General features: G+C 48.5%; 2 protein-coding genes across 3 annotated transcripts in view; both read right to left on the bottom strand.

Annotated features, from left to right (window-relative positions):
- zgc:158659 (uncharacterized protein LOC791141 homolog) overlaps window positions 1–7,455 on the bottom strand; it is a 42,920-nt gene extending 35,465 nt beyond the window's left edge. Inside the window, exon 1 of one of the 2 annotated variants that reach the window (XM_037541398.1) lies at window positions 7,233–7,455. The gene's annotated coding sequence lies outside the window, so the exon portion shown is untranslated. Of the gene's footprint in view, window positions 1–2,755; window positions 3,036–7,232 lie in introns of those variants that run through there. The other variant, XM_037541397.1, reaches the window with a different exon arrangement.
- A 7,700-nt stretch (window positions 7,456–15,155) lies between these two features.
- The window catches only part of LOC108413663 (zinc finger CW-type PWWP domain protein 1-like), a 16,758-nt gene continuing 14,413 nt past the window's right edge, over window positions 15,156–17,500 (bottom strand). Inside the window, exon 16 of the mRNA XM_017686290.2 lies at window positions 15,156–16,023. Within this exon, the coding sequence (XP_017541779.1) occupies window positions 15,629–16,023 (395 nt within the window). The 3' untranslated portion in view covers window positions 15,156–15,628. The remainder of the gene's footprint in view (window positions 16,024–17,500) is intronic.

The raw sequence follows: 17,500 nt of genomic DNA, 5'->3' as shown, positions 1-17,500 counted from the left end.
CTCCCCTCCTGCTCCCTCACAGCTCCCCGCACAGCTCCCTCACAGCTCCCCGCACAGCTCCCTCACAGCTCTCCTCACAGCTCCCGCACAGCTCCCTCACAGCTCTCCTCACAGCTCCCCTCACAGCTCCCTCACAGCTCCCCGCACAGCTCCCTCACAGCTACCGCATAGCTCCCTCACAGCTCCCCGCACAGCTCCCTCACAGCTACCGCATAGCTCCCTCACAGCTCCCCGCACAGCTCCCTCACAGCTCCCCACACAGCTCCCCTCACAGCTCCCCGCACAGCTCCCTCACAGCTCCCCGCACAGCTCCCCACATAGCTCCCCTCACAGCTCCCCACACAGCTCCCTCACAGCTCCCCACACAGCTCCCTCACAGCTCCCCTCACAGCTCCCCACACAGCTCCCCTCACAGCTCCCCTCACAGCTCCCTCACAGCTCCCTCACAGCTCCCCACACAGCTCCCTCACAGCTCCCCACACAGCTCCCCACACAGCTCCCCTCACAGCTCCCTCACAGCTCCCCTCACAGCTCCCCTCACAGCTCCCCACACAGCTCCCCACACAGCTCCCCACACAGCTCCCGTACAGCTCCCGCACAGCTCCCCACACAGCTCCCCTCACAGCTCCCTCACAGCTCCCTCACAGCTGGTCTAACAGGAACAAAGGACAGTGATGGGAATCATCCTTGCTGACCACTGCAGGACACAGGATTACAGTTTGATACACTACATACACTACATATATACAAATATCTACATACACTACATATATACATACACCACCTACACTACATATATACATACACTACATATATACACATATCTACATACACTACATATATACACATGCAGGACACAGAAATAGTATAATGATAAGTAATCATGTGTCCTGCAGTGGTCACAGGTAAATACCCCCCTCTACCACCTCCTGCAGGTAAACACCCCCCTCTAAATACCCCTCTACCACCTCCTGCAGGTAAACACTTCCTCTAAATACCCCTCTACCATCTCCTGCAGGTAAACACTTCCTCTAAATACCCCTCTACCACCTCCTGCAGGTAAACACCCCCCTCTAAATACCCCTCTACCACCTCCTACAGGTAAACACCCCCCTCTAAATACCCCTCTACCACCTCCTGCAGGTAAACACCTCCTCTAAATACCCCTCTACCACCTTCTGCAGGTAAACACTTCCTCTAAATACCCCTCTACCACCTTCTGCAGGTAAACACTTCCTCTAAATACCCCTCTACCACCTCCTGCAGGTAAACACCCCCCTCTAAATACCCCTCTACCACCTCCTGCAGGTAAACACCCCACTCTAAATACCCCTCTACCACCTCCTGCAGGTAATCACTTCCTCTAAATACCCCTCTACCACCTTCTGCAGGTAAACACTTCCTCTAAATACCCCTCTACCACCTCCTGCAGGTAAACACTTCCTCTAAATACCCCTCTACCACCTCCTGCAGGTAATCACTTCCTCTAAATACCCCTCTACCACCTCCTGCAGGTCAATACCCCCCTCTAAATACCCCTCTACCACCTCCTGCAGGTAAACATCCCACTCTAAATACCCCTCTACCACCTCCTGCAGGTAATCACTTCCTCTAAATACCCCTCTACCACCTCCTGCAGGTAATCACTTCCTCTAAATACCCCTCTACCACCTCCTGCAGGTAAACACCTCCTCTAAATACCCCTCTACCACCTCCTGCAGGTCAATACCCCCCTCTAAATACCCCTCTACCACCTCCTGCAGGTAATCACTTCCTCTAAATACCCCTCTACCACCTCCTGCAGGTAAACACCTCCTCTAAATACCCCTCTACCACCTCCTGCAGGTAAACACCTCCTCTAAATACCCCTCTACCACCTTCTGCAGGTAAACACCTCCTCTAAATACCCCTCTACCACCTTCTGCAGGTAAACACCTCCTCTAAATACCCCTCTACCACCTCCTGCAGGTAAACACTTCCTCTAAATACCCCTCTACCACCTCCTGCAGGTAAACACTTCCTCTAAATACCCCTCTACCACCTTCTGCAGGTAAACACCTCCTCTAAATACCCCTCTACCACCTCCTGCAGGTAAACACTTCCTCTAAATACCCCTCTACCACCTCCTGCAGGTAAACACCTCCTCTAAATACCCCTCTACCACCTCCTGCAGGTAAACACTTCCTCTAAATACCCCTCTACCACCTCCTGCAGGTAAACACCCCCCTCTAAATACCCCTCTACCACCTCCTGCAGGTAATCACTTCCTCTAAATACCCCTCTACCACCTCCTGCAGGTAAATACACCCTCTAAATACCCCTCTACCACCTCCTGCAGGTAAACACCTCCTCTAAATACCCCTCTACCACCTGAAGCTAAATACCCCTAAACCCAGGACTGTGAGAGGACAGATAGCAGTTCTAACAGCGTCGCTCAGCCTTCAGCCCCTGTGCTGAAGCCAGTCCCTTACAGAAGACCCCAGGGGTGAGCAGTGTGACCCCAGCCCGCCGGACCTCCCTCTGCATCCATTCATCCAGCAGACATCCTTCGTGTTGAGCCAGCACAGGTGTATGAACACCTACAGGGCTCTGAGAAGCCCAGCTGGACTCGCTGGACTCGCTGGACACAGACAGAGCAACGCAGCAGCTCTTCATCCAGCACACAGTATATAGACACAGAGCTTATATCATCCCGAGATAAAAGCTTCTGAGTTCATCACCTCCCCGTCCTGCATCCCACCCCACCGTCTCTCACCAGCTTGTCCGGTGATGGAGTCTCCCTCGCCGGCTGCCTCTCCCTGCCTTCCCCCGTGCCTTCCAGCCAGCGCGGGGGAAACACGGGGTCATAGCATCGCTGCTCTGCACTGGTTAGCCTAGCCTGCGCTCCGATACACGACCCGCCGCGCCTGGACACACTGAGCGGCTCCTCCGCGGCAGTCTGCCCGGCCACTGCTGCCCCTGAGCCGCCCTCGGCTGCGCTTCTCCGCCCGACGCCGCTGCCGGCTCTCCGCTAGGAGAACAATGCGGCCCTGCGGAGGGTGGAGGCAGCGACGCTGTTTACCTCCACCCGTTTTCCGACAAGCCCCGCCCTCCGGCGCTGGGATTGGCTGGTAGTCCAGCATCACAAGATTGTAGCCAATCCTGCCAAAGGAGGGCGGGGAAACACGTTGAGTAACCAAGCCTATTACCCAATCACAGCCCAGAAGCGGGACAACATGAGCCAATCGTTATGCAGGAGGCGGAGCTTTATGAGCACATCGTGGCTCCAGAGGTGGGATTTCATCTCATAGTAATGGGGTTCTTCAGGGTTCTTTAGTAAAGACAATGGTTCCATACAGAACCATAAACACTCAGAGAACCATCTGCATGCACAGTGAAGTTGATGGAGAATATGGTTCTATATACCACCAAAGAGGGTTCTGCTACTGTCACTATGTATGTATATAGAACCATTTAAAAAAGAAAAGGTTCCATATGTGGAACCATATAAACCACACAATCTCCACCATTCTGAAGAATCATCTCACCATGCAAAGAACCATTTAAGCATGGAATGGCTCTCCGAGTATTTATTAAAGAACCCTTCAAAACAAATCTTGTGCACCAATCGCTGCGAGGTGGGCGGGGTTTGTCTGAAAACGGGTGGGGGGAAAACAGCAGAGAGACGGAGGACCGCAGTCAGGTGTGATCCTCTTAAAGGGGCCGCTTTAGGAGCCCGGACTGGACACAGGGACCGCGTGGACAAACAAACAAACAAACAAAGCCAACACACAAAAAACATACCATCCTTTAAAGAGCATAACCGCCCGTGGGGAAATTCTGCATAATTTAGTGGTTCAGATCTAATCAGAGCCGGTCTGAGCGGTTCTCTGTTCTAGATAACCTGACTGAGTCAGAACCGTTCACAGTGGTGGTGATGGGAACCAGACTCTAAAAGCTCCTACAGAAAGTTCCTACATGAACTGGTTCTGAATTCACTGCCTGATGACTGAGACGCTGTTTTATGAGAGTTTAGAGAACTTCAACTCCATTCATGGTGGAGGGAGACATGCAGGGCGCTGTGCGGCAAAATAGTCCCCAAAGGAAACTCATTATTCCAGATTTTCCACTGTTTTCCATCATCAACATTCCATATAAGCTCAGAAGACTCGTGTAGGTTCTCTGGTGGTTCTGGATGGTAAATAAAGTGTCTATATCTGTGTTGTAGTCATGGCGACGCCTGGTTCCCATCACCACCACTGTAAAGACGTCTGAACCAGTTCACACCGAACCCACTGAACCTCTCTGTTTACATCAATCAGAAAATGGGCGGAGTTTGTATGTATACTTGCTTTTTTTCACTGTGACCCCATCTCTCTCTCTCCATCTCTCTCTCTCTCTCTCCATCTCGCTCTCTCTCTCTCTCCATCTCTCTCTCTCTCTCTCCATCTCTCTCTCTCTCTCTCTCTCCATCTCTCTCTCTCTCTCTCCATCTCTCTCTCTCTCTCCATCTCGCTCTCTCTCTCTCTCTCTCTCCATCTCTCTCTCTCTCTCTCTCCATCTCTCTCTCTCTCTCTCTCCATCTCTCTCTCTCTCTCTCTCTCTCTCTAATCTTAATCCTGTTGTGCTGTTGTTTACAGGGAGCGACAGAAGAGCCGTTGTTTTTGTTGCTGTTGCCGGGCAGATGTGTCCACGGTTGCGACCCTTCACCCTTAAATGTGTTGGGAGATTAATGTGCTGGCTGAGGGGGGGGTTATAGTTGTTGTTGTTGTTTTTTTGCCCCCCCCGTCCAGTATTAATGTGTTACAGTGATCTGTGATGAGGGGTGTTATTGAGCGTGATGTTAAGTGGGGTGAATTGAACACAAGGCCGACAGTGACTTACTTCTTTATAAAACAGCCACAGAACACAACATGACGAAACACGCTAATGTTTAATGAATCAGATGATTCACAAACTCAATACACAATGCAGTGAAGTTCACTAAGGCCTAAAACACATGCCTGTCATTTTTAGTTGAACTGTATTCAAAGTCACGCTGGTTTACTCTGCAAGCATGACAGTAATTCTCTTATTTAACTGCTGAGTTCTGGTTGGAACTGAAAAGATAGGACTGTTTTCTCTGTGGTTTCTAGGCAGACATCAACAGCGAGCTCTCCCATTGGTTAGGACTTCAGGAGCTGGACAGAAGTCCGTGCACGTCAGTTGTCTGGGGCGTTTTCACAACCTGTTCATCTCTCCTTAATCTCTGGTTTAAAGGTTCTTCATGGAACCCCATCCTCATCTGTTTCATATCTAAACGCTCCGTTATCTTCATCACTACTGTCCAAACCCGCTGCAGCAGCTTCAGCAGCTGGAAACTCTCTTGACGCCGTTTCACACGAGTCTCCGATGTGGACTGAATGAAGAATGAAGGGTTTCCGGCGTGACGGTCAGTCCTTAGTGATCTCCTGAGTGTCTGTCGGTCAGTTTCACACAGAATGTAAGACGGACACACGAATCCAGCAGCTCCACACGGTGAGGGGCAGATGACGTGTATCTCAGCCCCTCTTCATAGGCTCATAACTCTATTCAGAGTCGAACCTCAGAGACTCAAGACTTGACTCGAACTCTCATCTCAGAGACTCAAGACTCAACTCAGATTCTGACCTCAGAGACGCAAAACCCGACTCGGACTCGAACTTTAGAGACTCAAGTCTCGACTCAGACTTTCACCTCAGAAACTGGAGACTTGACTCGGACTCTCACATCAGGCTCAAGACTTGACCCGGACTCTCACCACAGACTCAAGACTCGACTCAGATTCTGACCTCAGAGACTCAAGACTTGACTCAGACTTGAACCTTAGAGACTCAAGTCTTGACTCAGACTCTCACCTAAGAGACTGGAAACTTGACTCAGACTTTCATCTCAGAGACTCGATACTCACCTCCGATGTGAATCTCAGAGACTCAACTCGGACATGAATCTCTGAGGCTCAAGAGCCGTCTCAGACTCTCACCTCAGCTTCACACAGAATGTAGACGGACACACGAATCCACCAGCTCCACACGGTGAGAGGCAGACGACGTGTATCTCAGCCCCTCTTCACAGGCTCATGACTCCGGATGTGAGTCTCGTATGATCTCGTGATGAGATGGAATGGAAAGGGCGGCTCTACAGATTAATTTCTGTGCTGGATTATTACAAAGATACAGACACAGACATAGAAACAGAGCACCAGCATTAGCATCCTGCTAACGCTGTGCTAAAATCCCACAATACAGAAACTAGCATTGTCAGGCACTCTTTACAAAGATGACTTCAGAGTAGAGATCTATATCAAACCATGAACACACAGAAAACCAGCTGCATGTTTAAATGCGAACGTGCTGTCTACGGTTCTATACAGAACCTTTATGAAAAGGGTTCTATGTAGCACCAAAAAGGGTTTGGGTATTGTTACTATGGCAACCGTGTAATATCAGAAGCCTTTTTGGTGTTTTATGGAACTGTATACAACACATTCTCTACCAATCTGAAGAACCATTTAAGCATGCAAATGGTTCCCTGAGTGTTTAAGGGTCTACACAGAACTACTGTCTTTACTATAAAAACACTGAAGAACCCTCTTTTTTAGAAGTGTTTTGACCTTTGTAGCCTGAACTGCAGTCCTAGCTCTAACAGTATAACCCTGTATTAACAGTACATTACGGTTGCCAAGCAACATGTTTCTTACTGTATCTACGATTCTTTCGTTTTTAACTTTAACTTGCCACTTCAAAGGAGATGATTAAAGGAGCAGTGTTGTTCAGCCTGATCTGTCTGTAGTGCATGGCTGAATAACCCAGGGCATAATTTCAATGTTTTTCAAAAGCTCTTGTTCAAAAAAGGAACCGGAACCAGTTGACCTGAAACACACTTATAATAGAACCCAATAGACACAACGGCCGTCCCATTGACTTCTATTATAAATCAGGCAGTTCTCAGTCACAGCAACTCATGATTAACGGACCAACAGAACTGGGCCAAAATAGCTTGGGAAGAAACCTGGTTCCATCAACTTCTATTGTTAAGCCTGTTTGTCCTTCTCCTGTAAAGTCGCCACGTTTGGAGATGCGGGAGGCACAGAACTCAGCTGAAGCGCGTGGTGGTGATTTGTATTTGTACTGGTAGGTGATGCGTCTCTAATCTCTCACTCACGTATAGAAGTGTTCAGACTCACAAGGACCCGGTTTCGCGTATGTGAGTTTATCAGCTGTCTGGTTACTCACTCTCTTCCTTTTCCCTCCGGCCGCTCTCCCACGCTGTGGAATGACCGCTTTCCTCTTTAAAACAAACACTCCGTCCTCTCTTCTCCTGGCCGACGGCTTCTTTTCCCACGTTAACGATCATTGAGTTAAAGTTTTGCTCTCATTTTTCTCCTCCAGTCTTCAGATGTTCTGCTGCTCATCTGTTTATTCTCACTCTCTCTCTCTCTCTCTCTCCCTCCTCTCTCTCTTTGTCTCTCTCCCTGCTCTCTCTCTTTGTCTCTCTCTCTCTCTCTCACTCCCTCTTCTCTCTCTCCCTCCTCTCTCTCTTTGTCTCTCTCCCTCCTCTCTCTCTTTGTCTCTCTCTCTCTCTCTCACTCCCTCTTCTCTCTCTCCCTCCTCTCTCTCTCTCTCTGTCTCTCTTCCTCCTCTCTCTCACTCTCTGTCTCTCTTCCTCCTCTCTCTCTCACTCTGTCTCTCTCTCTCTCACTCTGTCTCTTCCTCCTCTCTCTCTCTGTCTCTCACTCTCTCTCCGTCCTCTCTCTCTCTGTCTCCGTCTCTCTCTCTCTCTCTCTTCCTCCTCTCTCTCTCTCCCTCCTCTCTCTCACTCTGTCTCTCTCCCTCCTCTCTCTCTCTCTCCCTCTCAGACTCTGAAACAATAGTTACTTTGGGCCTGTTTCCTCTCTTCCTCTCTCTCTTCCCGATCACCCCCCCAACCACAGACACACACACACACACACACACACACACACACACACACACACACACACACACACACACACACACACAAACACAAACACAGACAAATACACACACACACACACACACACACTCACACACGTAACACCACGTGTGTATTATATATGCACGACTGTAAAACATTTATTTGATCTTCTCCAGATTTATGAAGAACATGGGAGGAGCAGCCGATTTCAAATGTTAGAGAATTTAAGCGCTTTCAGTGATACGACGGCTGTTATATCACAGGGCCTCTGAGTTAGATTCTGACTCTGATCCGAGACCCTGAACGTGGCTGTCGGAGTCACCCGGCAGACACAGCGGACCAGCGGCCGCTTAACGTGGGTCAGAACCAGGACGTGTGCGTGCAGGTCCACGCTAAAGAAATGAACCAACAGGGTTTTCACAAAACGCTGACATGGACCGTTTTATCTTTAACCTTTAACAGGTTTACAAAAATGGATGATCTGCAGGCTCTTCATCATGATCCACATGGTTTAAACCAACCGAAGATACTGAAGATACTGAAATCCTGAAGATACTGAAGATACTGAAATCCTGAAGATACTGAAGATACTAAAGATACTGAAATCCTGAAGATACTGAAGATACTAAAGATACTGAAATCCTGAAGATACTGAAGATACTAAAGATACTGAAATCCTGAAGATACTAAAGATACTGAAATCCTGAAGATACTGAAGATACTAAAGATACTGAAATCCTGAAGATACTAAAGATACTGAAATCCTGAAGATACTGAAATCCTGAAGATACTGAAGATACTGAAATCCTGAAGATACTGAAATCCTGAAGATACTGAAATCCTGAAGATACTGAAGATACTGAAATCCTGAAGATACTGAAATCCTGAAGATACTGAAGATACTGAAATCCTGAAGATACTGAAATCCTGAAGATACTGAAATCCTGAAGATACTGAAGATACTGAAATCCTGAAGTGTAACTGCTGAATGTTATTTTTCAAGCACAGAGACCCATGTATACATAAGTCACCTGGTGTATTGCTCTGTCCTGCCGAAGTGTAAAGGATCTAAATCATCTGGAAGACAGAAAAGAGTATTACAGAGGACTCTAAACCAAAACAAGCTCATTTAATTCAAAGTCCTGCCCAAAATGATTCCAGACCTCCAGAGTGGAAATGACCGCTGCGTTAGAAGCGTTCTGCATGCTCTTAAAGGCACAGCGTACGATCCTGGAGAACTAGTGCACTGCCGAGGCGAGCGACACTGAGAGAAAACAGCAAAAATAAGCAAATGTTGCCCACCTGTCGAGCAGAAAGAGAGCAGCCCCCTCCTCCCTTTTCATGCGTTGAACTCTTCATAAAGCTGAAGCGAGCTTCTTTCTCAACAGCCTCCTGTTTGAGTTTTCCTGTTCCACCTTAAATGGTGCAGCAGTTTCAGTCAGCCTCTTTCCACTGTCAACAAAACACTACACACAGTGCACTAAACACACTTCTCTACACTACACACACACAAATCCAACGTGATGTCACTTCTTCACCATTTCAAAGCACCACCCCTGAGAACCGACTGATCCCACACGGCCGTCAGGTGTGCAGACGCTCAGGGTCTTGACTGTAAACCCACCAATCATTAATATTTCAGGAGTAAGCATATCCAGTTTTTATAAATATATAAGTCTCCATAAATATTTTGCTGTGTTTCTGTTGAAAGTGGAAAGAGGCACAGCATTTAAGGTGGAACGGTACGTTCAAACAAGAGGCTGAGACACTGAAATGTAACCACTGCACCACTTAAGGTGGAACGGTACGTTCAAACAAGAGGCTGAGACACTGAAATGTAACCACTGCACCACTTAAGGTGGAACGGTACGTTCAAACAAGAGGCTGAGACACTGAAATGTAACCACTGCACCATTTAAGGTGGAACGGTACATTCAAACAAGAGGCTGAGACACTGAAATGTAACCACTGCACCACTTAAGGTGGAACGGTACATTCAAACAAGAAGAGCATTTTGTTTCCAGGTGAGGAATTAACACAATGGCACAAATGTCCGAACAGTTTTGGGACCTGTTTCTGATAAAGTGGCCAAAGTGTGAAGCCTATACTCCTTAATAAACACAGCACATCAGGGCTCAGTTAGTAGAAAGTCTGGAGATCACAGCCAGTAATGATGACTAAACCCACAAACCCTCTAGAGCACAGCTTAGTGGTCAGGAACACTGAGTACCAACCACAAGTGCTAGAACAGTCACTCTTTATTTGTTTTCTGTCTAACTCTGTCATGTGTTCCTGCCGAGTTGAGCGGTGTGTGATCAGTTATTTTGGTGTTGAGACCTGAGTGATACAGCTCGACTCGCCATTGTTCCACCTTTTCCTGTTTTTCCTCGTCCATATCTCTGTATGAGAGACAGAGAGAGAGAGAGAACAAGAGAGAGAGACAGAGAGAGAGAACGAGAGAGAAAAAGAGAGAGACAGAGAGAGAGAGAGAACAAGAGAGAGAGACAGAGAGAGAGAACGAGAGAGAGAGAGACAGAGAACGAGAGAGAGAGAGAGAGAACAAGAGAGAGGGGGGGTATGGAGGGTGAGGGTAAGTAGAGTAGGGGTATGTGGGGTCAGGAGGGTGGGGGTATGTGGAGTGAGGGTATGGAGGGTGAGGGTAAGTAGAGTAGGGGTATGTGGGGTCAGGAGGGTGGGGGTATGTGGAGTGAGGGTATGGAGGGTGAGGATGAGTAGAGTAAGGGTATGTGGGGTCAGGAGGGTGGGGGTATGTGGAGTGAGGGTATGGAGGGTGAGGGTAAGTAGAGTAGGGGTATGTGGGGTCAGGAGGGTGGGGGTATGTGGAGTGAGGGTATGGAGGGTGAGGGTAAGTAGAGTAGGGGTATGTGGGGTCAGGAGGGTGGGGGTATGTGGAGTGAGGGTATGGAGGGTGAGGATGAGTAGGGGTATGTGGGGTCAGGAGGGTGGGGGTATGTGGAGTGAGGGTATGGAGGGTGAGGGTAAGTAGAGTAGGGGTCTGTGGGGTCAGGAGGGTGGGGGTATGTGGAGTGAGGGTATGGAGGGTGAGGATGAGTAGGGCTATGTGGGGTCAGGAGGGTGGGGGTATGTGGGGTCAGGAGGGTGGGGCTATGGGGGGTTTACCCACTGTTGTTCCGTGTCTGGCAGCGAGGGGGCCGAGTGCCCCTCTCCGAGGAATATTCCTAATGCCTCCAGTTCTGTACATTTCTCTAAATCTGGAATGACTTTGTTGAGTTTGTTTGTGTAAATTTCCCTCGTTTGTTTGTTTTCATCACAGCGGAGAAGAAAGTGCCTCGACCTCACCGGTCAGACAGTGACCACACCGCCTCTCCTCTCTGGGCCGCCAGGACTGTTTATCCCTGCCCGCTCTGTGGCCAGGCTGTGGTCACTGAGTCTGTCCTTGGTCTCTGCTCCGTGTCTCTGACAGTCAGGAGATTCCCTTCCAGTTCATCCTGGGTTTTCAGGGCCTGATAGCAGTTTAATTTACTCTGAGTGCTGATTTCTCTCCTCCAATGTTCCAGATAGTCACTCTGACTGGTGTGATTGGTGTTCAGTCTGGGCTGTACAGCAGGGCTGGAGCAGGGCTGCTCTCCCTCTCTCTCTACCTCTCTCTCTCCCTCTCGCTTTCTCATTCTCTCTGTCTCTCTCCCTCTCTGTCTGTCTCCCACACTCTCTCTCTCCCTCTCCCACTCTCTCTCTCCCTCTCGCTTTCTCATTCTCTCTCTTGTTCTCCCTCTCTCTCTCTACCTCTCTCTCTCCCTCTCCCACTCTCTCTCTCCCTCTCCCTCTCTCTCTCTACCTCTCTCTCTCCCTCTCCCACACTCGCTCTCTCTCTCTACCTCTCTCTCTCTCGCGTTCTCATTCTCTCTACCTCTCTCTGTCTCCCACACTCTCTCCCATTCCCTCTCTCTCCCTCTCGCATTCTCATTCTCTCTGTCTCTTGTTCTCTCTCTCTCTCCCTCTCCCACACTCTCTCTCTCTCTCCCATTCCCTCTCTCTCGCATTCTCATTCTCTCTCTCTCTCTCTGTCTGTCGTCTGTGCTCTCTTTCTGTATGTGCTTTCTGTTTAGCTGTGGCTGATGGTCTGATGGTGAAAGCAGAAATGGAGAAGAAGTGTTTCACTCCCTCGTTCTCTCTGCCAAAGAATAGTGCATCTCTCTCCCTCTCTCTCGCTCCCTCCCATTCTCTCTCCCTTTCTCTCTCTCTGTCTCCCCACTCTCTCTCACTCTCTCTCCCTCCCTCTCTCCTTCCCTCCCTCCCCATTCTCTCTCTCACTCCCTCCCTTTCTCTCTCTGTCTCCCCACTCTCTCCCTTTCTCTCTGTCTCCCCACTCTCTCTCTCCCTCCCCACTCTCTCTCACTCCCTCCCATTCTCTCTCCCTTTCTCTCTGTCTCCCCACTCTCTCTCCCTCCCCACTCTCTCACTCCCTCCCATTCTCTCTCCCTTTCTCTCTCTGTGTTCTCTCTGTCTCCCCACTCTCTCTCCCTCCCTCCCCACTCTCTCCCTTTCTCTCTCCCTCCCCACTCTCTCACTCCCTCCCATTCTCTCTCCCTTTCTCTCTCTGTCTCCCCACTCTCTCTCCCTCCCTCCCCACTCTCTCCCTTTCTCTCTGTGTTCTCTGTCTCCCCACTCTCTCTCCCTCCCTCCCCACTCTCTCCCTTTCTCTCTGTCTCCCCACTCTCTCTCTCCCTCCCATTCTCTCTCCCTTTCTCTCTGTCTCCCCACTCTCTCACTCCCTCCCATTCTCTCTCCCTTTCTCTCTCTGTCTCCCCACTCTCTCTCCCTCCCTCCCCACTCTCTCCCTTTCTCTCTCTGTGTTCTCTCTGTCTCCCCACTCTCTCTCCCTCCCATTCTCTCTCCCTTTCTCTCTGTCTCCCCACTCTATCTCCCTCCCTCCCCATTCTCTCCCTTTCTCTCTGTCTCCCCACTCTCTCTCCCTCCCTCCCCACTCTCTCCCTTTCTCTCTGTCTCCCCACTCTCTCTCCCTCCCTCCCCATTCTCTCCCTTTCTCTCTGTCTCCCCACTCTCTCACTCCCTCCCATTCTCTCTCCCTTTCTCTCTCTCCCTCCCCACTCTCTCTCACTCCCTCCCATTCTCTCTCCCTTTCTCTCTCTGTGTTCTCTGTCTCCCCACTCTCTCCCTCCCTCCCCACTCTCTCCCTTTCTCTGTCTCCCCACTCTCTCTCCCTCCCTCCCCACTCTCTCCCTTTCTCTCTCCCTCCCCACTCTCTCTCTCCCTCCCCACTCTCTCACTCCCTCCCCACTCTCTCACTCCCTCCCATTCTCTGTGTTCTCTCTCTGTCTCCCTCTCTCTCCCTCCCTCCCCACTCTCTCATTCCCTCCCTTTCTCTCTGTGTTCTCTTTCTGTCTCCCTCTCTCTCTCCCTCCCCACTCTCTCTCACTCCCTCCCATTCTCTCTCCCTTTCTCTCTGTCTCCCTCTCTCTCTCCCTCCCTCCCCACTCTCTCACTCCCTCCCATTCTCTCTCCCTTTCTCTGTGTTCTCTCTGTCTCCCTCTCTCTCTCCCTCCCTCCCCACTCTCTCACTCCCTCCCATTCTCTCTCCCTTTCTCTGTGTTCTCTCTGTCTCCCTCTCTCTCTCCCTCCCTCCCCACTCTCTCACTCCCTCCCATTCTCTCTCCTTTTCTCCCTGCCTCACTCTGTTCTCTCTGCCTCTTTCTGTCTCTCTCTCAGATTAAACAGGAGAAATATGCTTTCACTAACCCAACACTGACACACACACACACACACACACACACACACACTGAGCAGAGCTCAGTTAAATAAACAAGATGATTTCACAACAGTCCAATCCCTCTTTCTCTCACTCTCTCCCTCCCCCCCCCCCCCCTTCTCTCTCTGTCTGTCACAACAGGAAAGAACTCCACTCTCAGTCCCAAACACTTCGGTTGGTATTTTACAAAGGAAGGAAAAAAAACAACCACAAACCCTAAAAATGACCAAACCACACAAACGTGTGTGTTTACGTACGACGGCGTCACACACAGGTAAACATTAACATACACAAACACACACACTCTCAAAGCTGGTTCTTCAAGGGTTCTTTAGTGAAGGGAAAGGTTCTATTTGTAACCATGAGGTTTTCATATATTTATACAGAACTCGTGGTTCTGAATAGAACCATTCCCTTAACTGAAGAACCATCCTATTTAAGAGCGTACACCACCGTTCAGAAGTCTATAACCAGTTCTCAGTAATATAAAAATACTTTTGTTGCCGTCACGTGTTCAAAATGGCTCTATTATGAACTTCTTTTCAGGATCCAACTAAACTGTAAATACCATGAACCCTGTGTCCACTCAGTGTCCACTCAGTGTCCAGTCACTGTCCACTCACTGTGTCCACTCACTGTCCACTCAGTGTCCACTCACTGTCCACTCACTGTGTCCAGTCACTGTGTCCACTCTATCAGACACTCCTACCTTGTCGGTCCACCTTGTAGATGTAAAGTCAGACGACAGCTCATCTGCTGCTGATGACGTGTTGCAGGCATCAAACTCAAAATGAGTGAATATTTGAAAAAAAAAAACAACAAAGTTTATCCGTTTGAACATTAAATATCTCGTGTTTGTAGTGAATTCAGTTGAATATCGGTTGAAAAGGATTTGCAGATCATCGTCTTCTGTTTTATTTATGTTTTACACAACGTCCCAACTTCACTGGAATTGGGGTTGTGTGTGTGTGTGTGTGTGTGTGTGTGTGTGTGTGTGTATACATATATCTGTAAATTTCTATATGTAATAATGTCCCTGGACTGGCGACCTGTCCAGGGTGTATCCTGCCTTCCGCCCGATGACCGCTGGGATAGGCTCCAGCACCGCCCCGCGACCCTGACGGAGAAGCGGCTTGGAAAATGGATGGATGGATGGATAATGTCCCTTGCACGGTGCATACATACACGCTAATCCTAATCCTAGTTGTGTCATCAAGAGTCAAAAAGATGTTTTTCTCCTTCAGTTTTACAAAATGAAACATGAGCTTTTGTAAAAAACACAAAACAAAAAACTTATAACGAGATTGTCGATCCTGTTTTTCTCTCCTCCTTTTTGTCCTGAAAATGTACGATTCCATGCGGCACGGGCACATGAACTCCTCCTCCTTCCTCACCGCTGGTCTGGCTGGAGGACAGAAGCTCTGCTGATCTCTGTAAAAGAGAACCGTCAGCGAACAGACGCTCCGCTCTCAAACTCAGTCGACGTGCTTTAATTACTCAACAGTAAATAATGACCAACAAACATGACAACAAACGTGCGACGCTGTTCAAAATGTGCTGCATATGATAAACATTTGGCTGTAATTAACTCATTTCTACGTACAGAAACATACGTTCAGTTATACAGTCCATCAACACACGGCATTCAACTTCCACACGTCAGGGGAATCATTTAAAGATAGAATCAAGAGAGAAAAGGCCAAAGAACCCTGCAGAAACGCTGCTGAACATCAGTGGGCTTCAGCGGAAGGACACCGAGAACTCAACCAGCCAGAAACCAGAAACCACTGAAAACGCAAAGGCAGCCGAACCACAGAAACACCAGCCGCCAGTAACCAAGACGTCCTCACCGTACGCTCGTCTACAGCGCCCCACTCCTACCTGCCCGAATTAATCCCAGCGTGAAGACGTTCTGCGCATCTTCGTCTTTCACTGAAGGAGTCGCTGCTACTCCTCTTCCAACAGCATGAGACAGAAGTCAGTCTGCCCTTCCTCTTCCTCCTCGTCCTCCTCCTCCTCTCTGCAGGACACACGCTTGAGCTCTTTTCTTCTGCGTCCCAGAATCTCCATGTCCGTATTCAGGAAACCTTCGTCATCGTCTTCCTCGTCCTCTTCTTCGCTTAAGTCTTCCGGCCAGCTCTTCTCCTTCCACCAGCTCTGCTTCTCCTTGTTGTTCTCCTTCTTGTTAATCTTCTCTTTCTTCCCTTCTTTATCCTCTTCTTCATCCTGCTCTTTGGCTTTAACTTTGGTCTTCATGTCCCGTTTAGGATGCCTGATGTCAGGGGTCGTTTCCATGGCGCCCTGAGGGACTGTCTGGTCCTGAACCCGCTGCTTTTCTGCATCTAAAACACCAGAAGGACAAAATATCTAGAACACCAGATTAGAGCTGCAGCACAGCAGCGTCATATTTTAACCCATTAATTAAAAATGTCCACTAATTAAGTTCTAGATTTTAAGTTTTGGAAATATATGAAGTCAATCAAAACCCCAGGCTGAGAGGAGTGAGAGCCTTTCCTATCAAATTTTCCAATTAAATTCAGTCTTCTGGTCACGTGGGACCACAATTGTTTAGGCTCAGTTGTGAATAAAGATGAACATGATGTGTAATTAAAGAAACCTGAATGTGTTCTGTTAGATGTTCATCTAATGTGAGACTGTACTTCACCACTTTAGACCAACCCACGCACGTTCTGTCTACAGTCAAGCCAAGTCAGGCTTCGTCATTCCAGCTGCACCCAAGTTCACAGTGAAGCGAAACGACGTTCCTCCAGGACCAACGCAGGAACACAAGTGCGAGACAAGACAATAAACGCAGCGCAGATGGCGCAGCTGTGACGATTGGCCCCTCCCAGTCCGGCCCATGTGCATTTCTTTTGGTTTTTAGTCCAGCCCCCTCGTTTCAAGACTCCACCCCTGATTGTCTCCACCTGTTTCCACCTGTCCCTCGTTTGCCCTCATGTATTTAAAGCCTGTGTTCTCCCTGTCAGGTTACTGGTCTTTGTCTGAATTGTGATCTGCTGTGGTGTTTGCACTGTTCTGCTTGTACTGTTTGTATGTTGGATTCTGGTTTGTCTGTCGTGTCTGCCCCTCGATCAATCCGTGTTGGCTCTATGACCCTGGACCGTTTGGACTATGACCCTGGATTTGCCCGTAATAAACCTCGCTTATCTGCGCACATGCGTCCGCGTCCTCGCTCCCCGTTACAGCAGCACAGTAAATAAACACGAAAGAGGAAGGAACACACTATGACATTACCGGCCTAGCACATACACAGTGACGTACAGTATTCAGTATTTGGCTGATGCAGTAATTCTAGCAGCTAACGCTGCTAAAGTGAAGTCAAATGTAAGCAGTGGGATCTACAGTCATATCAAATGAAGTATTTCACTGAAATGCAGTAACTGTATTTAAATAAAGTTACAGCTGTAATGTGGGACACAAACGGGTTAATCAAAGATCTTTATATTAAAACTGCAGATTAAATTCTTTCTTTCTTTCTTAGTGCAGAATTTGTTTTACACCAACTTTAATTTGGACTTTATTTAAAAAATTTTTCTAACTCATTTCAGTGACTGTTTCAGTATATATATATATATACTATATTGAACGTTGTCTTTGAAGAGTTTGAAAGAAAAATATAGCTTTGAAGGAAAAAAGTGTTTCAAATTAATGATAAAAACATCAAGTCTAAGAGCCAGAGACGCCTAACAGCCACACCTTTGTGAGAATATCTGATTTCTTCTGTACGGAAACCTCAAAGGAGAAAAAAGCATTTTATTCTGAAATAAAAGGGCTTTACGTCACTTATGATCCATAAAG

The sequence above is a fragment of the Pygocentrus nattereri genome, chromosome 9 (genome assembly GCF_015220715.1).
Source record: "Pygocentrus nattereri isolate fPygNat1 chromosome 9, fPygNat1.pri, whole genome shotgun sequence".
In the NCBI taxonomy this organism is placed as follows: domain Eukaryota; kingdom Metazoa; phylum Chordata; class Actinopteri; order Characiformes; family Serrasalmidae; genus Pygocentrus; species Pygocentrus nattereri.
This window is presented reverse-complemented; position numbering and strand designations above follow the sequence as displayed.